Genomic DNA, 26,229 nt, shown 5'->3' on the forward strand with positions numbered 1-26,229 from the left:
TATACATATATATATATATATATATATATATATATATATATATATATATAATATATATATTTGTTCAGATAGGCTTTCCTAATGTCTTTTTCAACTTCTTAGCATCATCCCTTTTCAAATATATATATATATATATATATATATATATATATATATATGTATGTGTGTGTGTGTTAAATTCAAAAGTCGCCTATAATGTGTTAATGATTTTGGAGAAAAATATTATACATAGAATTGAAGCTGAGGAAGAAAGGGAGGGAGGAAGAGAAGGAAAACCGGCAGCAGGTGGTATGTGTGAAAATAAAATTATTTTTATTTATAATACAATAAAATTTCTTTTTATACATGTCACGCGGATTTCTAATACTGACGCTGACAACTGACATTCGATTGTGTCTCGTTGTTACAGTCCGTCTTACTCGCACACAGTGCTTGCATATTATGATACGTACAGAATCGACCCACGTACTCAGGAACTTCATCCCATCCTCGATGGAATCGAAGTGTTACTATGGCGAAGCCGTAACACGTTATCGTTATTTCGGTCCCTCTCGGTCCGAAGCCTCTAAATGCGACACTATTTATAGATACACTTACTTTTAGCGACTTCAAACTACATATCACATCGTCGATTTCTCACATCTGAGAACTTGTTCCTGTTTGCTATTCTTCTATCTCCTACTTTCTCCCGCCCTCATTCTTGGCAATTTGCACAGTTCACTGAGCTGGCACTTCACGAGAACTTGGCGATGATATCACGAAGACTCGTATAGGTACCCACGATCAGACCCAATAAGCCGATCAGTACCAGACACATGTTCTTCGCCAGCATAATCTTCTTTTCCGTAGGTCCCATTACCTCCCAAAAAGCACACAATTGTATGATCGCCGGGAATGCCAGTCCCAAGCCCGATAAACAAAATGCACCAAATAGGGATATAAAAAGATCCAATTCCGGAATTGTGATTGCCAGACCAACTGAAGCAGGTTACACGCACAAATTAATTAATGTAAGTAAGATTGCTTGAGAAATAATTAAATTAAGTAAGATTTAATTCAATTTGTTTTCCCCAATCATATCACATAATAACGTAATAAAAATTAACTAAACAAAATTATTAATTTAACCAAAAGAGAAATAATATTCTAATTTGAACAAGAATTTGAGAAATATTAACGAGATTTAATATTCTTCCTTAGAATGTTTAAAAAAAATTAATGATATATATATATATATATATATATATATATATATAGGGTGTTTCAGACCACCCGTCCACCTTTTTTATTTTGAAAACGGTGATGCTAAGAAGTTGGGAAGACATATTTATCACAAAAGCCTAGCTAAAGTTTTTTGATGGTACTTTCAGTTTTGGAAACCGCTTAGAAATATCGGAAACGGAGAGGCAACTAAAAAATTTTAAATTGTAACATGGGGCAACATGGATATCGTTAGATAGAGCTTTTGAAAAGAAACAATTTTTGTTTGAGCAAAAATTTGATATCTTTTATTGTTACCAAGAAATGAACAAAACACATTTGCAATTATTGTAACGCTCGGAAATGAAACTAATTACAAATGTTCAAAATGCCTGCCACCTTGATGGAGAAACCTTTTTATCCTTCGTCTCATGTTGTCAATCGCTCTCAAGACTTTTGGAGAAGTAAAAGTTGGTTAATTGTGCGCCTTCCAATTAATGACAAATGCGCCCAACAACCGTCTTGTTGAAACCACATGACAAATCATCCGTGTTTATGTTTGGTCCGTGACCCGTATCACGAGTTTGACTCATGTTTATGTTTGCCTCGTAATATCCGTACCAAAATATCAATATTTTAAGATAATTTAAAAATTTGAGCATTACAATCATTGCAAGGGTTTTTTAATCATTTCTCTCTAATGCTAAGTGATGTCAAATTTTTTTTTTCAAACAAAAGTTGTTTCTTTTTAAAAGCTCTATCTAACGATATCCATGTTGCCCCATATTGCAATTTAAAATGTTTGAGTTGCCCCCGTTTCCGATATTTCCGGAGGGTTTCCAAAAACTGAAAGTTTCACCATCAGAAACTTCAGATAGACTTTCACGATAAATATGTCTTTTGCAACTTCTTAGCGTCACCTCTTTTCAAAATAAAAAGGATAGACGGGTGGTCTGAAACACCCTGTATATTTATATAGCTTCATATATGTATTATTTCTAAAATGTGTAAATGTCAAAATTAATTAAAAGCGTAAAATACTGCTCGTGGCTAAAGAAACAGATAGATCTTGTTGCAAAATGTTGTTTAAAATGTTTTATCGTCCACGATCTTCGATTTATCGAAAAAGTCGATTATACTCACAGGTAATCAAAATAATGGTAGTCCTGACCACGTACTCCCAAAGTACCTTGTAACGATATTTCTCGAGGAGAGGACTGATGTACTCGTTCCATGATATATCGATGGCGACATAACACTGGATAGGATGCGTGAAAAAGATAGCGATAGCGAGAAGGATTTGTACCGCGATTCCTAGATTCTCCTTGGTAGGCAGATTAAGTGTGATACTACCAGCGATGTCTTTACCAAAACGTATGTATCCAAAGAATCCCAAGATGGCATACATTGTGACTATAATAGCCATAGCGATGTTGAGCACGCCGAATGGCTTCATGAAGAATCTCGGAGTTTTCATCTCGTTTTCCAACGGCATAATCTATGTAAACGGATGGCAAATACAATAAATTTGAGCTTAATATGTATGTGATTTCTTTGGCTAAATGTTTTAAAAATAATTTAAATTATGTAAAATATTATTTAAGATAAGTATCTGCTATGTGTAAAATAGTAAACATAGTGATAATAAATGATTAACAAATGTTCTCTCAATAATTTCTTGATTATTATAAAATGTTACGAAACTGTGTTACTCTCTTCTTACATAATAGCAAATATTGTAATATTAATCAATGTTATTTAATTTATACAAAAATTTAATTTTTTGATATTTTATTTATTATCATATTCGCAATTAAGCGCTATTTTGTGCCCATCAATTTGATCGATTACTTACTACGCCGATGGATTCGAGAGCGAACAGAACGGTGCCAAAGAAAAGCGGAAAGTTCTTGACTTCTCCAATTGTCACGCGATTTTCGAACGTCAACGGCTCTCGGAAGATATAGTAAAGTATGATCGCGAATCCAGAGAACATAATAATATTCGCGACTGTCGAGCACGGTGCCAAAAATTTAAGATTCCTGATGTAATTAACGAAGATTAAGGGTAAGAGCAGAATAGCCATGTATACCTCCAATTCCATTGAAACAAACGAGCTTAATCCCTAAAAAAGAAAAGGAAAATGTAATTATTTAGTTGCAAAATTGAGATTTAATTTGAATACACCTTCAGCTTAACATATGTATTTAAAAATTAATTCTAATATTTTATATGTTGGATTTTTCCTTGGAAAACTTTAATACAACCATTTCATTTCCAAGCATCTCGTTTTAACTCATTAAAGAGATTTCATTTTCGTCTATAAGTCATATCTTTAAATAGATTGACTTCAAAGTATTATAGTAGTAAATATTGATTCCGAGATGTAATAAATAAATATAATATTTGTGTATAGGTACAACTCTTCGTACCTTTTAACACTTTTGGCTAAAGATTATTTACGATGAAAAATGATGCAAGCTTCTTATGCATTCTTATGTGTTCGAATGCAGACGCTAACAAGTTTAAAGTTTGTTTCTCGGTTTTACAGCCTAATGAGAAATCAATTAAACGCATGATGCTGTTACGCAACTTATTACTTGTTAAATAGTACCTCGATATACGTGAGTCATATTTATAAGTAGACAAAAAACAAAAATGCGAAATATTCAATATACTCTCAATAAATCCTTATGAAAAGAATAGCACTAATAAATTAATAATAACATTACTGAATTCTTTCCGTTAACATAATCATTAATCACATTGACAATCACGTGTCGAGAAGAACGTAATCAGCACTTCTGTCTTATATTTACATTTGACATTGAATTCACAATTAGATCGCGTGTACTAGAGATTTCTCGAAACGCACATACATACCGTCCATTTTCTTGTCAATGCGAGCTTGATCTCATCACCTTCGCTATGCGTGTCCTCAATAGAGAACTTTTCGCCGTCATTACGCGAGAAGTTCATCCTCGTTTATGACACTTACGTGTTTCGATTTCACGTAGCATCTGAAAACGCGCGGATGACATTATTTTTTCGCCCATCTTCTCATTCATTCGGAATTTCGTTGAAAATTAAATTTGTATTTTTTGTTTGAGTGACATAAAATTAATAAATGTCATCAAAGAAATTAAAAATTCATTGAGAAATATTAGCATAAAAATTAATTCCCCGTCATTCTGTTAAACTTTTCATACGCTGGCATTGATTTTATTATCTTATGCTTGTTAAATGTACGAATATTTTTTTTGTTTTTCTGAAAAAAAGGAAAGGATTCGAAAATATATATTTCAAATAAATATTACACATACATAAATTTAAAAAATTCAATAGAGAGAGAGAACTATGTGGCGATGTGTTAATAATAGACCATTACATATTGGTCCACATATTATATAAAACATTACGTCGCCAGTTCTTTCCAATTATTCTTTATCGACATAAACAGTATGTAATTATTATATCATACATTTGTTAAACAAAAAGGCAAAAAATTATTTTGAATAAAATTAATTCTCAACAAATATTACCAATTTTTGAATAATTCCAAATAAACGTGAACATGAGTAAAAAGATTTCACAGTGCGTGCGTCATTGTATCTCAGATTGCTAATTTATGCAATGATAATATATATCTCCATAAAACATTCTTTGTATACTTAAAAAAAAAGAAAATTGATATTAAAACATCCCGCAGACGAAAATAAATGTCACCATGCACGATTAATCTCGTATGTTAACGAACTTTTTATATCACGGCTTGAAGAATTTAAGATTGTGATTCGCAAGAATATATTACAAGATTAATATATCTAAATTTATGTAACACTTTGGGAGTGTTTATATATTGAACAAAGAGCATCAGTTCCATGTAGTTTTTAAAAAAAGAGATAATTTAGATCAATTACTTCACTATCGCACATTTAACATACTATTCGTACTATTGTTTCGATTTCAAGGGCAGGCGGAAATGGGCGCGTTACAGTCGTTTAACGTCTGTCGTTTATCACTGTCTTATGTAAGACAGACACAATGACGCGCCACCGACAATGTGCTATTAATTAGATGCAGCACTAAAAGTCAATCTGCATTTAGGAAAATTGTATTTATAAAGAAAAATTTGTACGCAGATCGATTATCATTGATATATATATATATATATATATATATATATATATATATATATATATATAAACATATGTTCTATATATAAGGTAAAGATAGAAAAAATTTGCGCATTTTTAAGTTCAAGTAGAAGGAATAAGATGCGCGTGCAGTCGCATAAAGAGCAATGAACACATCATTCATAGAGATTTTGGTTTTTATGTTTCAATTCAATGTTATTAATTCGATATGTTATTAACAATTTTCTACTTGTTTAAAAAAAAAAAGTATTTAAATTTTCAGAAATGTTTTGTATATTTTTATAAGAAATATTTCATCTCTAAATAATTGCAAATACAGTAGTTTCTAAATTAATTCCTTATTTAGACTAGTTGTTTCATGCAGTTTTGAGTAAAAATTTTCATGTCAATCACAAAGGTTATACGCAATCTTTCTTATCCAATGAGGATAGTTTGCGCAAGCCTTAGATAAGAAACTTTTGCGCAGGGATTTCATTTATTTTAATGAGAAAAAATTGAAATAAACTTGTTTAGTCAATTAATTTCTTCTCTAAAATTAAACAAAAATGAAGAATATTGTTTTTACCTTATCTACTGTATTTATTTGTATTTTACATAAGAAATAAAATAATTTAAATTATTAGTGTTATAAAATATTATTATTACTATTCTTATTAATTTTTATTAATATTATTATTAATTTTCTCATTAATGTTACTATTATTATATCACTATTATGAAAATAAGTAATTTTTTGTTTTTTAATAAAAAATAATCTTTCTTATTCATATGTAATCTCTTTTATTTACGTGCGCAGTCTCATCCAGTTAGGAGAGATTATGCAAAATTGAATTTTTGAAAAAACTATATTATCTTAACAAAAATAGTAAATGAATTGGAATATTGTTTCACTAAATATGTTTAATATACTAAAGAGAATGTATTTGTAAACTTAATTAAAAAAATTAATGAACATTCGATTTTTAATAATTTTTTCCGAATTATGCGCAATCTTTCCTAGTTTTATCTTACATATGCTTATTATTTTTTATGGATAAAGAATCTTTCTCTATTTCTCTGTTGACAAAAAAGTTATTAGTATTGATTATATACATTAGATAAAAAAAAACAAACAGTAGAAAATATAATTTCCTTTGGCGAGACTTAAGTCTGAATCATTTGAAGATTTCCATTCAGAAAATCTCCTCTTCAATTCTTGTTTTCATCCTGATCGCAATGATATATCAAAATAGCGCGTCATTCCGTTCCTCGAATATTGCTCTTGTAGCAAATGTTTACGATAGTTAATCCTTCGTGATAATTAATCATACGTAATCAGTTAACATATGTGTTTGTATATGACTGTCGATATATGTAGCACTTTGTAATTTCCAATTGAAATTAATCTACATTTTTGCATCTAGATAGATGGATATATTGCTGTAGATGTAGGAATGAAAACAGTATTTTGTATCCTCGTAATCATAATTTTAAAAATGTATAAATCGGTTCAGTAAATCGTAAAATAATTCATAAAACGTAAAAAAAAAACTTTTTCGTAAACACGATGATGTAACGAAAGTAGAAAAAGAACATTTCCACTATTTATAAATACATTATACACATTTTGTTATTTATCGCATAAATTACTGATATATTGCTCTGTTTATCAAGATACTACAAATAGCATCACGAACGTTAATATTAATGATTACTGCTTATATACTTCTTGTTCTATATTTGTTCTATACTTGCATACGAATGTGTATGTTACATTTTGCAAGGCTAATGTTGTATATAATTAGTATAATAACACCTCAGATTATAAAGCGCAGTAAATATCTGAAAAACGATTATTTCTTCGATAATTATGAAACAGAAATTACAGCTTTTATACTGTACGAAATTTAGTAACGAAATTTAGTACGAAATTAAACAGATTTAAAGAAAAAAAAAATTAACTCTAAAAAACTTGAGAAAAATATTATGAAAAGATTTCCTATAAAATTTGTTTATAAAGATACATTATAAAAGCTATAAAAAATTATCTGTGTCATGTATGTGTGTTTAAATTAAAATGTTTTAGCAGTTGGGATTATCAAAACTGGAATTGCCTCGTGTATTGGAGTAAATAACCCGCCATCAGATAATTTCGAATGTAAATAATTCATCAATGTATTTACAATAACTGCGTCTGCGAGCAAGCACGCGACAGTCAAACTAAATGACTTCTCTAGGATTTTTACCTTAGTCAGATTTCGTAGATTTGCATGAAGTCTCGAAAAGAAATCTTAAAGATCCCAAGTGTCACCCTTTCGGAATTCTTCAAACTTCAATAAGCGACTTGGCTTATGCCAATAACATCACTTCTAAAATTTTACATTTATATTTATAACTTTGAATATAACATTCGATATATTCAAATAGCAGAAACTATATACCCATCATTGTAATATTATATTATAAAAAATTACATTTTTCTTTTTCTTTTATATGTATAGATCCAAGTTCCCTCCATTTTTTTATAAATAATTTTGTTACACTCGAAAGTGTCTGATACACATACATATTTTTCCGATGATGTAAAAATATATATGTTTAGAAGATATCTTGACATTTATCCAATTGACGATTAATCAACTTTATGTGCCTTATCTCCATTCACTTCGCATCCGACCCTGAAGTCAGGATGCTTGTATCTACGTCAGCTTTACGTGAACGCACTCGTTACATCGCACTATGCACACTCTATTTGCTTACCGTAATAACACGCATGTCGTAACGATAGTATCTATTACATTGCGTACTACGCAATGCTGGCGGTTAAAGCGCCGTCCACATAAGGCTTTTGTTAGCCATTATCTTATTGCAAGATTGCGTTGCACAAATATGTTGCAGTGCACTTATATTTCGCAGTAAACGTGCAAGAGTCTTTTCTTTTAATTACATTTCGCATAAGCTAAAATGTCTTTAATAATTTTATTAGAGTCATTCTTTTAAATTTAAATTCCTCCGATCTTCATTAAATTTACTGAAAACAATTAATCTTCATTACTCTTTATCCACGATTGACATTGCTTGACTCGTTAAATAAAAGTACCAAGATTTTATTTCTTAAAATGAATCATGCATTGCGTTTCGCATGACTAGTTCACTGGGATTTGCGTTTAATTTTGAAAAGGCAAAGTTAAAAAAAGAAATTCTACGCTTTCGTGTACTACACAATTTTTATGTGAACGGCACTTAAGTTAACGTTCGTCCGCCTTTTGTAGACGGTTCCCATTTGATACTCTTGATAAGATTCTACTCGCTTCGCGCACATGCTCTCATGCAACTGGCGAGATAGTGTAAAATTCCATAATAAATCATTTCGTACACGTGTACAACTTTGCATCCGACGTGGGATATAAGAATATGGAACAAATAAAATTGGCATAAATATGTCAATGTATAATTTCTATAATCCGCGACGCGACGCCGCTCTTATCATTTAATGCCAGAATTTGAAAACGTACAATAAATAGTTCTCACAAAAATTAAAAAATATATTTTTTTCCTTGTAATAAGGACATTACATACAAACAATATTGTTTTTCTCGCAATTTTATGCATGTATTTGCTCGAATCGTCTGTTGCAACAAACATATCAATGCATTAAACGTTATATATTTGTTATCATAGAATGACTTATATTAAGAAACAACTTTGCTAAAATGATTTATCACGCAGTATTTATTCCATCCGATATAAATTTTATATAAAAATAAAAAAAAATTTAAATACGTCAATCAGTATAATTTATTCAAATTTATATTGGCTAGATCTACTTTTTCCTCTTCTTTGGCTTCATATAATTCATAGATAAAATTTGTAAGCAAAATTATTCTTGCAAAAGTCGAATAAATTCCCACAACAAAAGATCATATCCTCGATTTCGATCGCGTTGAACAACGTAAACAATGTCGAAAATGTCGACGGCCAGCCGTTTACGTTAGGTGCAATCACCTTGAATCAACCGCACGCACATTAATTACAGCGACTGTCTACTCGCGTATTCTTGCAGCGCATTTTTCCCTGACCTAAATTATTCCCTTTCCTACCTGCCTACATGTTTTAATGCCGGTGAGAATACGCGATATCGGACTTAGTGTTAGCGCACTTAAGAAAAACCACAAACGATTTATCGACTGATGTATGTAAATGAGTATGAAATGGAATTAATAAATGTGCGAGAAATAAATAAAATTTAAAATTAAAATAAATAAAATTGTCCTCACGGAATTATGATGCAAAAAATCGTACATTAAAAAATAAATCTATACAACTCAATATTATTATAACAAATTTATTTATCGATAAAATTGATAATACTTTTTTCTTAAAAATCAACTTTTTTATTATTCACTCAAAAAAATATTTTGCTAAGGTAGATAGATTTCTAGCTTTCTAATTAAAATTTATTGCTACTTTATGTATCTGTTAGAATATTGCTTGTCACGTATAGAATTTATAGCAGCAATATTCTAGCAATAACCTCTAGAAAATATAATTGTTCTTGACAATAGGCCTTAAAGATAGGCATCATAGAAAAATTTTCTATCTAAGTTACACTAATAGTACAGATATAAATTCTGTCATTTTGATTAAGTACAAAATATATGCAGTATCACAGTATTTACTAACAATTTATCTTTTCGTTTCAGTTAATTTTTTACACCTATAAAATTTTTGATCAAGTTGCAAGATCATTTTTTTGAGTGTTGAAGATGTGGTACTAATTGATTTTAATTAAGATATTTCTTTTATAATCAGTACGTCTCGCATCGATAGTCCAATAGTCTTTAAGCAACAAGTAGAAAGATCATATTCCACTTATTCTAAATGACTAAACGACTATCCGATTCGAATTCACATTGTATATTAGATTAGTAACGTGCACGACCGAACAATCACGTTTCAATGATAAATGTCTAACATTGAATACCGTGACGTCAACGTGGAAAGCTTAACGCGTTACGTATTGCAAGTATAGTGGGGACACTCACCGATTGTAGATTACTGGATATGAATACGATGTAGACGCAACAAGTGCCCATCTGGTATATCATCAGAAAGGTGTTTATTACGTGTCTGCAAATATGAAAAAGAAGAATCTTTCATGAAACACAGGTGTGCTTTAAAAATTACCATTGTGACTTCTAATTACTTCTAATTACATCCTCATTATTTTAATGAAAGTATTATGTATCATATGATAAATACTAATTGCGCAATATAGCAAATTAAATACTTTTTGCCTTTATTAGTAACGGTACACGCGAGATATATACAAGAGATACATAAATATGATTCTTTTCTCTCTACATTTTTTTCTCTACGAAGTATACAAGATTTCTAAAATTAGATAAAATATAATTATCGAAAAAGAGTGTCATACACACACACACACATACACTTACATAGAAGCTTTGGAAAACGGTCTGAGGAATGCCGGTCCTTCGCTCAGAGCAGATTCCGCAGTCGCTGGATACGTCATGGACGGCACCTTTTTCCTCTTGCACAATTCGTACTCTGAGAGAACGAGTATTCGCATACAATATGTACAAAGTAGTCCTATAATGAGCGTGGCTATCAGACCGATAATGTATCCGGCATGGTGGAAAGCTTTCGGCATCGCTAGAATTCCGGTGCCTAAACTGCCTTTTAACAGGTGGAGCAATGTTTCCGCGTTCCTGAAAATTACATTGCAAAGAAATCACACGTTTATCACTGCTAGACATTCGTAATTATATCGAAATTATGAAATCTAAATTAAACTATGATAGACTTTTATATGACAGATAGCCCTGTAAATAATATCTTTCACTTATAAATAATGCGTTTTCATGACTTTACAGGTGCACTGCTCGTTGATATGTTACAGATAAAGTAATGTTTGTAAAATAAATATTGACCGCGTGTATATATTTAAATGTGGAAATAATTAATTCAAAGTTGACAAGAATCGTTGCCTTATATCTGTAATACCTGTAATAATTTATACCATTAATTATGACACAGAGAATTATGCGTTAAGAATTCCGCGTTTTCACCAGGAAGGTGAGTCACTAAGTTTTTCGATTTGATTATTGTACGTAGGAAATTACGCTAATAAGATGCTTAGTGTGTAACGTGCTGCGAATAATCAAGCGTCATTTCGCATGCAAAGAAAGTACCGCGCATTACATAAACGTTCTTGGTCATCTGGAATGACCGTTGTATCATATTTTACTTTCATTAACAATAAGTCCTCAAGATTAAGTGCTCCTTGATAAGTACTGATTAGCTAATATGCCAGACCAGATTGCGTCTTAATCCCGTTATAGTAATCAAAAGATTTTATACAAATATAAGGAACGGAAAAAAACATCTCTAATACTATCGGATTTATTGATAAAATAGCAAGAAAGATGTCAAAAGTTGATATTGCTTCAATTAAAAATATTTTTTTTTAATTATTATGATGTAACTTTACCTTTTATATCCCGGAAATTATTATACATGCGATATTAATTTCATTTAAATGATTGTCTATTAATTTTAGATGCAAAGAGTATCCTGTTATTTCTTCATTAAAAAAAATAAATGATCTGTCTCATTTTTATTAACATTTTTTTAACTTAGTTTTAATAACACTTTTTGATAAATAGTTCAATATAAAAAGAACCAATTTGGTTTAATATCTTCTTGATAATATCTCTATTCTTTTTATTTATCTATATTTGATTTTATATATATATATATATATATATATATATATATATATATATAAAATCAAATATAGATTTATATATATATATATATATATATATAAAATAAAGCGTAAAAATATTAGAAAATAATATTAATATATTACAAATTATATATTGTTTTTTTAAATAAATTTTCTAGATATTAATAAGTTTACATAATTATATCTACTTATATATATATATATATATATATATATATATATATACGTGGCAAATTTATTATTATTTATCATTGTATAAAGTATAAAACGTATAAATTAGTATAAAACGTATTCGAGAGAACTCACGTAGTTGGATGCTCCACTACTCTATAATCATATGGGTCATAATCGTTGCTCAGCTCGTCTACACTTTTCTTTTCTTCAAGTTCCAGAGAATAAACACTGTCACGTTTCTCATTCGATCCGTAACTGTAAAAATTATTACTTTCATAAGAAAGAAGATTTTTGAAATATAATAATATATAAGAAAAATAAAATATCACACACACAATATAATAAAATGTAAAACATCTTTTTATACTAATTTTAGATTACAGTATTAACTTTAGAAACAAGAGATCTTAGATAAAACATTTAGATAATAAATAGAATTGTGCCTTTTAAATCAATGAAATTTATGGAATTTATGATATGATACTCACCCATTTTGTCCCTTAGATGATGAAGATTTTTTCAAATCCAAAGTAACCTATAAACGAGAAAAAACAAATAATAAATTCATATATAGTAGTAATAATATATAGTAAATATACATAGATGCTTATATAACTAATAATTTATTGCGAAAAATATTGCTTACATCGCGCAGACAACATTTTAATTCTGTATACAAATGTACAGATATCTCTCTTTCTATCTCAAATTACAATACTTATTTAAAAAATATTATATATGTATAATAATTGTATAATAAATAATAATTATTGATAATCAATAATTATTAATAGAGAGAGATGGGAGTTAAGAAATTTATGTATATATTACGCATGAAATAATCATAAAACTATCATTTTATATTACTATTAATGCTACTTAATATATATACTTATATATATATATTATACTTTAATACTACTATTTTATTTATATTTATTAAAAAATTGCAAGTTTATTAAAACATTTATATGTAATTTACAGAACACACACTCATATAAACTTTTATATAATTTTGTTCCAATACTTAATACAGAATATAATATATATATAATATATGGATGTATAATATAACGATAGAAGAATATATATAATAAAATAATGATAGAATTTACAGACTTTCTAGTTGAATTTATTCATTTACACATACGAGAATTCAGAAAGAAGGCCACAGTTTTATAATGGATTTTTTACGATTACCGTTATTATCATGCTAATCTATTCGTGATATGCATCTAGCACAAAATGATTCACGAGTTCTTCAACAACGAGCTTGTAGATTGTGCGCAAACTAGAGAAGTTTAAAAACTCTGTCTAAACATAAATATAAAATTTTGAAAATAATTAATAAACTGTAGATATGCATTATACGATTGTACATAGTTTAACTGTTTGGAAATAAATGTATATGAACGTATGTGTCTTCTTCTTTTCCTTAATTATTATTCTGTAATATTCCACGCCCGCAGCTATAGACATTAATTTTAATAAGGCTTTTTCCGTCCATTTAATTCAATCGATTGTGCTCACGCGCAATTGTCTAATATTAGTACATGATTGTTACAAGTTCTATTTCTGTCGCGATAAATTTTCCTCTTCGAATTTTTTTCTTCGAGAAAAACTTCAAATATCTACGTGTAATCCATCCTGGAAACTAACTAGAAATATAATTTTCGTGTGTATAAATATTATATATATTTGTAAATTTTATGATCGAAATAAATTTTCTTGATCTAACCAGATTAATTTACTGCAATTTACTCTATCTTTTTGCGATCTTAGAGCGCAAAATTGTAAATTACCTACATTTGCATAATTCTCCTCAAGTGATTGATACGACTTCTTTACATACAGTTAAGGCTTTAAATGCAACAAGTACGGGAAATTTTCTCGCGTCGTTCTGTACAAAGCCCACAAATTGCATAATGTGCGGATGCGATCATTTAATATGTCCTTCAAAGCGAAAAAACTATGCCCACAAAAAGTGATAAAATGCGTCGTTAACGACATATAACATTTATGTGATACCGAATGTAATAGAAAATTCCATCAAATTGTTTCGATGTTATTTAATAATCAAACAGAAGAATGCTGACTATCTAGTGTAAACATATAGAGAGAAAACGTGTTACAAAAATTTTCCATTATATCAATAATATGACGCATCGTATCTGATAATATCCCTCCTTTTTAAGTGTGTGTTAGAAAGAGAAAGAGAGAAAGAGAGAGAGAGAGAGAGAAAGAGAGAGAGAGAGAGAATATTTTCTTTATTTTCAAATTGTTATATAGAGTGAGTCACGAAAATTTGGCAATTTTAAAAATGAAATAAATAAAATTTAACTTAAATATTTATTTTTATTAACGCGAACTCAAGGCCAATATACAGGAAAAAATTATATAATAACCAAACCAGACAAAATGGTGCAAACAGCGATAAAAAATCTGTGTGACAGATTAGAGCAATGTAGAATAAATACATTTGACAAATGTAATAACTTTTTTTATTTAAAAAATAAATAAGACCAAGTGATATACTCAAATAACATTCTATATCTTATTATTATCCAACAAGAAATATTTAAATTTTATTTCATTTATTTATTTCATTTTGAAAATCATTAGATTTTCATGATTCACCTTAATTATCTCTTGCAATTTTTCATATTTATTCTTTACACATTAATATTTATACAAGTACAACAATATATACATCAACATAAATTATATATTGATGTTTATCCTCTGTTTCCTCTTTTTGATGTAAATATTTGTCCATAAACAACCAAGTTATTTAAATTTGATACGTATTTTAAATGTGTATTGAAAAATTAATAATACTATTGTTATGTTAATAATGTGTCAAGTTGTTGAAAAGAAAATATAATTATCTTGTAACATATTTATGTTAGCAATTATTGCTAAGAAAGACATAACTCTTTAGCATACACGCAACCTTCGTTTATGCATCAAAGTGTTTGTTTCCTTATCTCACTGTCTGGTATAAGGAGATAGAAACGTTTATTATTGATGATATTATGAACGTGTCAATTAGCGGTAGCTAAATCATTTAAATCATTTAAATAAGATTATAAACACTCCTTACTTGCCATGTTTTCCTCTAGTTTTGTATACGTTCATTATGCAATTGTTACACATCACATATGTTCGACATGTAAATCTGTTCCACACGCGCTCGATTAATGATAGATTATGAGTTTATTTGTATGAATATCAATTTGCAAAACGGAATACTCCGTAAATATTGTTAGCAGACGAGTTATCTATTGCCTATCTTTACCGAGAATGGAATTTCTTTTGTCAACACTTTTGTTAGAGCTTATTTGCGATACCATGAGAATTACGGATTTTCATATCTTTTGTACTACTTGGAAATCTGGTATAATTCCAAGTCACACGCGTGGGGGGACGCGATACTGTGCACGCTTATTTTTCAGTAAATAACGTATTTATGATACTAAAATGGAACTTTTTTAGTACTTTGAGCAAGTTGGGACGAGTAAGTTCGTAATATATCATATTAATATGAGTGAAGTTTATTATCATAATGCTTTTCAAATTAATACACGTATGAAATCCTAAATTGTTGTTTAATCATTTTTATCAAACATAAAATATTATTAATTCAATATTTTTTGAACAAGTATATATATCAAGAAATAGATATTCAAGTTTTTTAAAGAATACATTAATTAGTTAAAAAAATAACAAATTAATAATTTAACTTTATGTTCGGTAAAAATAATTTAACAATAATTTACAATTTCGTACATGTATTAATTTGACAAGTTGTATAATAATAAACTTTTATGTGTAAATTAAAAATTATTTAAATTACTAAATGATAAATTACTAAATGAAAATAAACATTATATATATATATATATATATATATATATATATATATATATATATAAAGTTTATTTTCATTTAGTAATTTATCATTTAGTAATTTAAATAATTTTTAATTTACACATAAAAGTTTATTATTATACAACTTGTCAAATTAATACATGTACGAATAATAATTAAATAATAATAATTAAAATAATAATTAATTTTTAGACATAACGTCAAGAGATATTTAAGACATATATATATATATATATATATATATATATATATATATATATATATGTCTTAAATATCTCTTGACGTTATGTCTAAAAATTAATTATTATTTTTTATATAAATGAAATTAGGAAAGATTAAGAATGAAAGAACATGAATGGAAAACCACGACATTCAGAAAAATTCTATGATAAACACACGCTCTATTGGATATGCTAATTTTTCAAATTGCGATAGGCTAGTATAACAATAAGTTGTTACGAAGTATTGTTTTTATATATAGTAGTATATATATATAAACAGATATATCTGCAAATACTACATCTGACAATCGTAAAATTTATCTGTTTGCTATATCTGATATTCAACGAATTACATACATTTAAATATACTGATAAATCGAACAGCTTTCTGTTGAATGAGGTCAAACTGACAATTGCGAATAATAAGTACAATATTATCGATTAATTGATAATGAGACTTAACATTGATAACAGGAATAAACAGGATAACAAAGAACGATAATATTATAATTATTGTAATATGAATTCTAAATATTTCTTTGCTACTTTTGTCCATATTTGGTGTCTCTTTTTATTCGCAATTTTTATTTTGCAATTCTACAATATTTAAAATTAACAATTTTTCGACATGCAGAATAAAACAATTATCCGTTAAATACTTTGCTACAAGGCTTCTTTTATAAACAACATTTTTACTTATTATAAATCTCTAAAAACAAAATGATATTATAATATGACAATTTTATTATGCATTTAAATAAAAATGTTTTTTTAATTAATTTTATAATTTTTCAGAAATTTTTTAATTTCTGAATCGATTTTTTACAATTTCTCTTTTATGATTCTCTTCTTTTAATCTTGTGTTTTCTATTGTATTTTCTGCAAATATTCGAATTAAATTACATTAATTCAAATTGGCTAATATCCATACTAAAAGAATTAGTAATGCATTAATTATATTTCATAAAATATTATTAACGTAATATTATTATATTTTAAATATTCATGTAACAATCTTTATTATTGCATAAAAAATTTCTGATAATATTTTTTTATCTAATAAACTCTCCCACACGTATTACAAGTGTCAATGTACAGTACCGGCCAAAAATATATCATCTTTAGTATTTTCTAGTATAATTTTATTTAAAGTGCATGGATATTTATAATATCATAATATATGTTTTGATAGTAAATACAACTTACTAAATAAAATATTTTTCATAAAGTAATATAAAAATTTAATTTTAATAATATAAAAAATTAATTTTATAAGTAAGTAAATTAAATTAAATTTATGCTCAAAAATCCTAAAGGTGATATATTTTTGGCCAGTACTGTATATTTAAGAAGATGCTTTATAAACTCGAATGCTTCTCTAATCTTATATCTGTTTTTCTAGTCCTAGTTAATAAAACTTAAGCTTCTTATTTATCATATTCTTGACGCAATTTCAAGTTATCGTTCAATTCAGAGTACAAAGGTTTTTTTCAAATGCACGTTTGTTTATCACAAGTACTTCACAAAAGCGTCATAATTTCTCATTAATCCTTTCATTCATATTTATGAAATTTTGAAAATATTTCAAGTTTTAATAATGAAAATTAATAAGATTCTCAATTCAAAAATAACGAAAACGGAAAAAAGGAGAGCCAAGAGCAAATAAACGAAGATGGTCCAAAAACGCGGATCAAAACGTTTGAATAAATTTACTTTCTTTTTGTAAAAAGCTTGTGTTTTTATTTGCGCTGTTATACCCTGCGCTTAGCTTTTCGACCTTTTTTTCGTTTTTATTATTTCAAGTTTTGTTACATTGCATATTTACATATTTTCTTACATTATTACATAAGAAATCAATTTTCTATATATACATAAAATTACGCTACAATTTTAAATTTATTATAAATTGTATAATATAAAAGTTATGTGTACATTTATGTTAGTTATATGTACGTATATGTACACACTATTATAATTACAGTTTTTTTTCTATTTTATTAAATCTTATAATTGCAATTTAAAAAATTTAAAGATAAATAAAGGAATTCATTAGATAAATAAATCCTGAATTTTAATTCTGAATTATCAAGCAAGAATTACTCAATGCCAAGTTTTGACGTTAAATATTGGCGTTTGCGCGAATTTAGCTAAATACATTTCATTTTCCTCCTAATAATCGCACTTCCGATAAATGATATTGTATAAGATGTTATATGTTTGACATGTTAATAAAAGTAAAGCAATTCGTACTCTGATATGACTATCGTCACGTACGCTTTAATTGAATTCATTGAAATCGCTTGAAAACACATTTATTTTTGACATACAATATGTTGTCACTTTCCTCAGAATATCAAAATCATATTTCTCGATATTATTCAACATCATTAGCAATTCGAAGCGTACCACGGGCTTTATATTTTCCGCGAATTATATTTTATGCACCTGGCGAATGAAAAGACAATGGGAAAATAGACGGAAGCGGGCAAAGTGGGTGTGCAATCATTTTGCGCAGGTGTCAAGAGAGAATATCAAAGAATATACCGCCGCCTCTAAAGAAATTCCGTGACAAAGCGTGCTCCGACTTCACCGATTGACCTCGTGTATCACGCATTCATTTTTCGTTCCGCGCGCGTGTCGTTCTTGACATTAATGCGTCGTCGTGTGCGTACATTTCCGCTTTTCCGCGGGCATAATGAACCGCATATGTGCGGCAATTTTGTATACTAGAAAGTAGAGGAGCCTTGAAGACAAGTGTTAACAATACAGTCAATATAAACACATGTTTTACTGGCATGAATCAATTTTCAATTTTTACGCGAGTAATCATGTCATAAATAAATAAATAAATAAATAAATAAATATATATATATTCATTTATTCTACAATTTATAATATAATTTAAAATTCTGGCATAATTTCATGTATATATAGAAAATTGATATCTTATATAATAATGTAAGGAAATATGTATAAACTTGTACGTAACGAGTCTCTTTATCCAATATCATATTATATGAAATATATATGTATATATATATATATATATATATATATATATATATATAAGTATATATACACGTATATATAAAATATTCTAAAGAGATAAAGTACATTTCATCAATGGCAAAATTTTTTCCATCTTGTTTAACGAGTATAACGAATTATTAACGATATTAATAGTTAACAAATTTATATCATTAAAAGTTTAACAGATTATTAAATTAAATTTTCAACAAAATCATTCGAGAGATAACGTTATGTTTTGGAAATATTAATTTCGCATAATCATAAAAAGATCTTTTTAATCATTCAAATCATCATTTCGATTTAATTTAATAATCTGCTTTTAATGATATAGATTTGTTAACTAATATTGTTAAAACAAAAATGCAAAAAAATCCCTTGATAAAATATATTTTATCTTTAGGATATTTTATATATATATATATTTCATATAGTATGGTGTTGGATAAAGAGACTTGTTACGTGCACACCTAGCGATTTATTATGTATCTATTACACAAGCTATATCTCAATCGAGATAAAACCGGTATTTTCCATGCCAGAGTTTCAGGTTGCCTTAGAGAAGTAGTCAATTAGTATATGCGACTACGGTTTTCTTATTTTCCAAGGTGTTATGTATGTGTATATGTGTATGTCTATGTGTTACATATTCATTATAATTACAACCGTGCTACACAATGTAGTTCAGGAATTGTATATAAAACTTATTTGCGACGAGAGATTCATCTCTTGTAACATACGTGTCTCTTGTTTGTGACAAATACATACGTTTAAGCTGTCCTTATCCTTATCAATGCGCAAGATGATTTTAGTAGCATTGTAACAAAAATAATGCGTACGAAATTGTTATGAAAAATAACTTTCAACAGAACTGGTATACCAAACCGCTATGGGTCTACATTATTTCATTAAGTATATAATCATTTACGTCAGATAATTTTACTAGAGAAAAAGAAATAATTCGCAATGTACATATGTCAATACTCGTCAAAGAAAATAAAAAAATTAAAACATGTCGTAATGTTCAGGACATCACAAAGCAGAATTCAATAGCAAGGTGCGAAAGAGAGAGACATTACCGTGTGTATATTTACGACGTTATACAAACTTTATCGCACCACTGCAATAACAAAAGAATTAAATCAGATGCCTTCTTTTCAACCAAAGATAGGCAAAGGAAACTATTGCGACATTAAATATTCAATCGAGATACGATAGGTGCAGCGTTTCCGCTCCAGAATAAAAGAGATCAACAATAAAGTTATGATGTAACTATATAGATTCCATTTATAAAAGTATAGCATTATAGATAGTACTGCATTTACATTTTATTTTTCAACGCAGTTAAAGTTAAATGCCAAGTCTAAATTTCCGATGTAAAACTTTAGGTAAATTTTTCTTGGAATAAAATTAACTCTTATTCCGTACTGATGGATCATTTTTGTCTGTGATTTTTCTAACAACGTCAATTTCTCGAAAACAAATAATCATAAAATAATATATTTAAATAAATTATTTTTCAAATTTATTATTTTAGTCTTTATTTAGAATGTTCAAAGAAGATATATATACATTTTTTCAGATTTTTTAAAACACTTTTACATATTAATAAACTTATCGAAAATACGCTGATCCACCTGTACAGTTAAAAGGTGCCAAAAATAACAATACGGAGTAAGAGTTAATTTAATTTATCGAAATTTTTCTTGGAATAAAATTAATTTAATTTCTCGAAATTCTTTAACAATTACTATTACTATTCGATATATTAAACACTTTTCGTAATTAAAAAATCTTCCTTGAAATGTACGACGGGAAAAGACCGACTCCACGTGCACTCAAGGTTATTACAAAGGTTTGTGTACAAAGGGAAAGGCATGCACAAAACGCACTTCGTACAATAATTCGAATTACTTTCGAATAATCGTATGCGCTTAAAGGACAAGCATTGTACGTACCCTGGTTGCCTTCGATGATTAAAAAGCGAAAAAGAAAAAGAGAAAAGGCGAGCGCGAGTGGAAAGAGTCAGTCGCGGGAAGGACATTTCGCGTAAAAGCTAGTTATTGGACTCAATCAGTAGACCAGTTCGGCTTGGTATATTTATTAGCATTTCCTCATTGTGCAATAGCTTTAATCACGGATTATTATTCAAGTAAACGAACGAGAAACACCGACGGCGTCAACGACGCTGTTCAGCACATTAAAAATAAAATAAACGAATGAACGATTGTCCTTCGACGTACGAGTTTCGTTCGCGCAAATATATATCTATATTGACGCAAACTTTCCACTCTCATGAGCCCGGTCATGATCGAAACATCACGCAATCATCCAAGCCGTCGAAAATATCAAGTGCGCAACAGTTACCCAGGTTTATTATTATCTTGTCCTGTATAATCGTTCATTGCTATAAAAAAGATGCTGACAGCTCTACGGACGAATGAATTTAAAGGCGATTAGTTTTTACCCTGATTGTGTCATTTTTTAGGTATGTAAATCTTTTTGTATGTTATAATTCTGTCGTGTAACTCGTGTATTTCTTAAGTGTTTTATTTTAGTAACTTCAAATTTAAATCTTATAATCAAACGTTGCGAATAAATCAAAAATGAAGATTTAGACTTTTGAAACCTAATATTCTCTTTTGTTAACATTTTAACTTTTTAATACTATTATTGCGTAACTTATTAATATATTGAACTTTTAATAACATGAAAGTTGTCAAGTAATATCGTTAAAAGCAAAAATGCTATTATATTCTACTAAAAAGTCTATTAAAAGATTTTATTACTTAGCATATTTTCAAATACCTATATTTTTTTTTACGATATCTTGCACATGTGTTAGATTATCTTATCTTATGTGCATTTTATGCATGCTTAAATAGCTCTGCATTTTAGACAATGTATCCATTGAAAAACAGCGAACACGTTAAACTTCAAAATGACATAAAATTACGAACACAATGTTAATTTTTGACAAAAATACCTGTAAAAAACCTGTAAAAATAATCTAGGAAGTATAATTTGTCTTATATAAGTCTGCTTTATGTACGTCTCACATATACATGTGTATCTAACTGTCTTAAGAAAATCGCTGTCTTATTTTTTACTCTAAGAAAAATAAACTTACTAAAATACAACTTACGTAAGAAAAATTAACTTACTGAAATTATTTTGAAATAATTTGTGTTTAAAAATTCAAAACTCTTTTTGTACGTTTCTTCTTCTAAGAAAATGTAAAAATACAGTGATCTTTAAAGGCTCAACATAAACAAAGTAGTAACCGCACCTTTTATATATCTATTTTACATGTAACTAATGTCACATTAAAGTATATTTATTATAGTTTTAAATGTCAAATCTTTTTTCTATTCTAAAAAAAATGAGTATATTAAAATTATATTATTTCTGTTGAAAAAAGTCCCAATTTTTATATGTTATTTGTATATTATTTTTTTGAATGTTACATCTTTCTTCCAAGAAAATATGTAGGAATGCGATAATTTTTCAAGGCTTAATGTAAATAACACGCCTTACTTAAAGAAACTTACTTTTCATCATTACAATAAAGAAAACGTGTATGTTCTCTTTCTGCATTTTTCTGTAGTACAAACAATATAGATGTAGATATTCTTTCATTTTTTTTTAGACATTTGTGTCAAATCCTTTCAAAAGTCCTGTCAAAAGTTCTACATGTAATTTTCTACTGCTTTTTTATTAAAAAAAAAAGTGTTTACATTTTTACATACTTTATATATGTATATATTTGTGCGATATGATCTCGAGGATAACGTTTGACATGATAACATGAATGAGATAAAGCCGAATGTGTCGCAAAATTATTAAAGTTGGAGAAAAATCATAATAAAAAATCAAAGTTTGAATTATTTTTTCTTCGAATTTCGTTTTTTTCCTTGCGTGTATAATAAATACACTTGCCCTTTTTATGTTTAAAAATCGTTTCTCTAACGTCATTTGACACGTATATGTTGACATTTATAACATTTCACTCACCGTGCTCGATGTAAATCCTAGATTGTCATGCGACATCCTGGAGGGGATGGATCACAATATATACAAGTAGTCAAATTCTCGTCGAGGGATGAACTCGCATATGACAGAAAATGAAGAGCGCGAGTGCAAGGGTTGATAAGTGGAAACAAGGTACTAAACAGACAGAGAGAAAAGAAGTGATGTGAATAGACAGAAAATCGAACGGTCACGAAGAGATTCAATCTCTAAAGGTCCGTTGCATTATTCACCGTGACAGGTACGACCGCCGCAAGTCGACTGATCTGACTTAGCGCGAAGTATTATTTATATAGTAACGCGCGGCGAGAGAGCACATGTGTGTGACTCGTGGCTCGCGGTATCCTTCCTTTATGTGTATCCCAAGTCGAGAAGAACCGCAGCGGTCATTCAGCCGACCGGTTGATTGATAGATATATCACGAGTTTAAAATAAGCACGTGAACATTTTACACAATAAATACACCATGGTTCACGACGATTAACATTTTTCCAATCCACGTGGCGGTATCATCGGAAAATAAACATTCAAGTCACCGACTCGATCGATTGTGCTACGAAAATATTTTTTACTTATGTATTTGCATTCACGAAGTAGATTTTTTTACGCGAAATAAGCGCATGTAATGTATTCATGAGTAAAAATAAATATGTGAGTAACCTACTTTGGAACATGATTAATGAATTTAATTTTAACGCTTTGTAATTAAAATAGCGTTTTTTAATCTTCAATTTTTTTAAAAAAGCGGAAAGAGAAAATTATTAAAATACAATATAATAAAGTTTATTAAATATACAATTAGGAAAGTGAAAATATTTATAAGTATTTATTAGTTTTTATTCTCTAATGACTCGAATTTCTTCCTTGAAAATTAACTACAAACATAAAAAATACAAAGATAGTTTGATGACATGTTTAATATTATATGTATGTATAATTATTAATTTTTCCGCTTACTTTTCAACAGTTTAATTAAATTTTTAGAACTTGAAAAACATGGTTATGATGTAAAAGTTATTTCAGATTATTTAAAAATATTGATTATTATACATTATTTTTTTCAATTAAAAGTCATAAATTTTTTCAATCAACAACTTAAAATTTTTGTGATGTATCGTATATCATATCGTTTTGTAAATGAATGATTAATTAATTTAATTTGTCTGTTCTGTTTTTAATACTATCCGTGTTATATAATATTTGGAGATTGATCTTTCACGTTAACATAAGACATTTGTGGTAAAAGATACATATTTATTATCTAGCATTCATAACATGCCATATTCAATTCTTTAAACGATATTATTTTTGCTGCATATTTCTAAGTAATTTGCAAGTAAGATAAGGGTATGAAATATATTATATAAAAACAACTAATGATAAGTATGAAAAAAAGTTAACAAATCGATAAAACTTGAGACGTGTAATATTTCAAAGTAAAAATATTTTAACAATGAATACTACTGACTGGAAAATATTTTTTCTTTTCATACAGTAATAATAAATCTTATAAAATCACATTGATGGTTTTCGTTTCTAAGTATTCGAAGTAAGATATAATCGCAATTTTTTTATCTCTTCGAATCCTCTCTCTGACATCAATTTATACATAGATAATTGATAACAAAAATATATATACCGATCAAATTTTTTCTTACGTATTTTTTATTCAATTGTTTTTACGTAAATTCTGTATTTCCATATCGCGCACGAATTATATATGTGTTACACAATAAGTTTAATATTACGTTAGCTTTTTGAAAAAAGTTTATTCTTTTTTTTTTTAATAAAAGCATTTATAAAAATAATAAAGAATTTTAGATCGAAATCTATGATAAATCACAACATATATCATTTTGATAGCTTGATTTTAGAATCAAGATACCAAATTTTAAAAAACGTGCATGCTCGTCTGACTACTGACCGAAACGTGACTAGAGTGTGCAAAAATAGATACTTTTGACATTTTCCTTCGATCTTATTCTGTGGTTGCACAAACAATTTGAAAAAAAAGAACGAATAAACCAGACACGCGCGTATTTTTTAAAAAGTATTACTCATATTGTCACAATCTATCGAAGAAGAATTTGTTCGTTGAAAAGATAATCTTTATTTGAAAGTTGATACTAACATATTATATTTCACATTGCAATACGCGCGCGCAAACAATCTAAAATGTATGACGAAATACATTTTATGAGATAAAAGAATTATCACAGAAGAGCAAGTAAAAATAAAATTATAACAGAAACATCTGTATAATCGATAATTATTTAATTAATACATACCTCTCATACTCTAATATATGGAAAAATACGGATAGCCATTCCTCTTCCACGTCTTTCATAGTCAAGCATAAAATGCTTCACAGAAGTATGTGTGCATGATTATGTTAAACGGCCTCTTTACGTTTCGTTGTCTTTATTTCTGAAAACACAAGAATCGATTAAAATATTACAGAACGTTCCGCGAAATATTTGCGCAGACATATTAAAATTAAATAATTACCTTTTCATGTATGTATTGTTAACACAAAGCGATAAAAACAATATTTTAAGGGAAGCGAATTGGCTCTTTTATCGATGGAACGAAATGTACTTGATACTTAAAAAATGATGACTATATCAAAAGGCGCATGTGACGGCGATACGACCATGAATCTCTCGTGTAGGAGTAGAGTAAGGTCGATGAATTTGATTGAATCATGCTCGTCCTTAGTCTTCGCGGTTCACCTTCCAGACGAGTGTGTTGCACATGAGATTATTAAATATATATATAT

At 28.2% G+C, this 26,229-nt stretch overlaps 1 protein-coding gene across 3 annotated transcripts; it reads right to left on the reverse strand.

The window, feature by feature from the left end:
* Positions 1 to 291: 291 nt before the first annotated feature.
* LOC140663460 (proton-coupled amino acid transporter-like protein acs) lies at positions 292 to 26,176 on the reverse strand. 3 transcript variants are annotated; one of them, XM_072887644.1, is made up of 9 exons: positions 25,739 to 26,176; positions 23,436 to 23,588; positions 12,771 to 12,817; positions 12,415 to 12,537; positions 10,796 to 11,068; positions 10,382 to 10,466; positions 3,056 to 3,325; positions 2,344 to 2,698; positions 292 to 978 (listed from the first exon to the last, which is right to left on the reverse strand). In XM_072887644.1, the coding sequence occupies exons 2-9, from the start codon at positions 23,469 to 23,471 to the stop codon at positions 734 to 736; spliced, it is 1,434 nt and encodes a 477-aa protein (XP_072743745.1). In that variant the 5' UTR covers positions 23,472 to 23,588; positions 25,739 to 26,176; the 3' UTR covers positions 292 to 733. The 3 variants fall into 3 exon arrangements, with proteins under 3 accessions (XP_072743745.1, XP_072743746.1, XP_072743744.1); XM_072887645.1 differs by lacking the exon at positions 25,739 to 26,176 and adding an exon at positions 23,684 to 23,933; XM_072887643.1 differs by lacking the exon at positions 25,739 to 26,176 and having other exon boundaries at positions 23,436 to 23,933.
* Between the last annotated feature and the right edge of the window lie 53 nt (positions 26,177 to 26,229).

The sequence above is a fragment of the Anoplolepis gracilipes genome, chromosome 3, assembly GCF_047496725.1.
Source record: "Anoplolepis gracilipes chromosome 3, ASM4749672v1, whole genome shotgun sequence".
Classification (NCBI taxonomy): domain Eukaryota; kingdom Metazoa; phylum Arthropoda; class Insecta; order Hymenoptera; family Formicidae; genus Anoplolepis; species Anoplolepis gracilipes.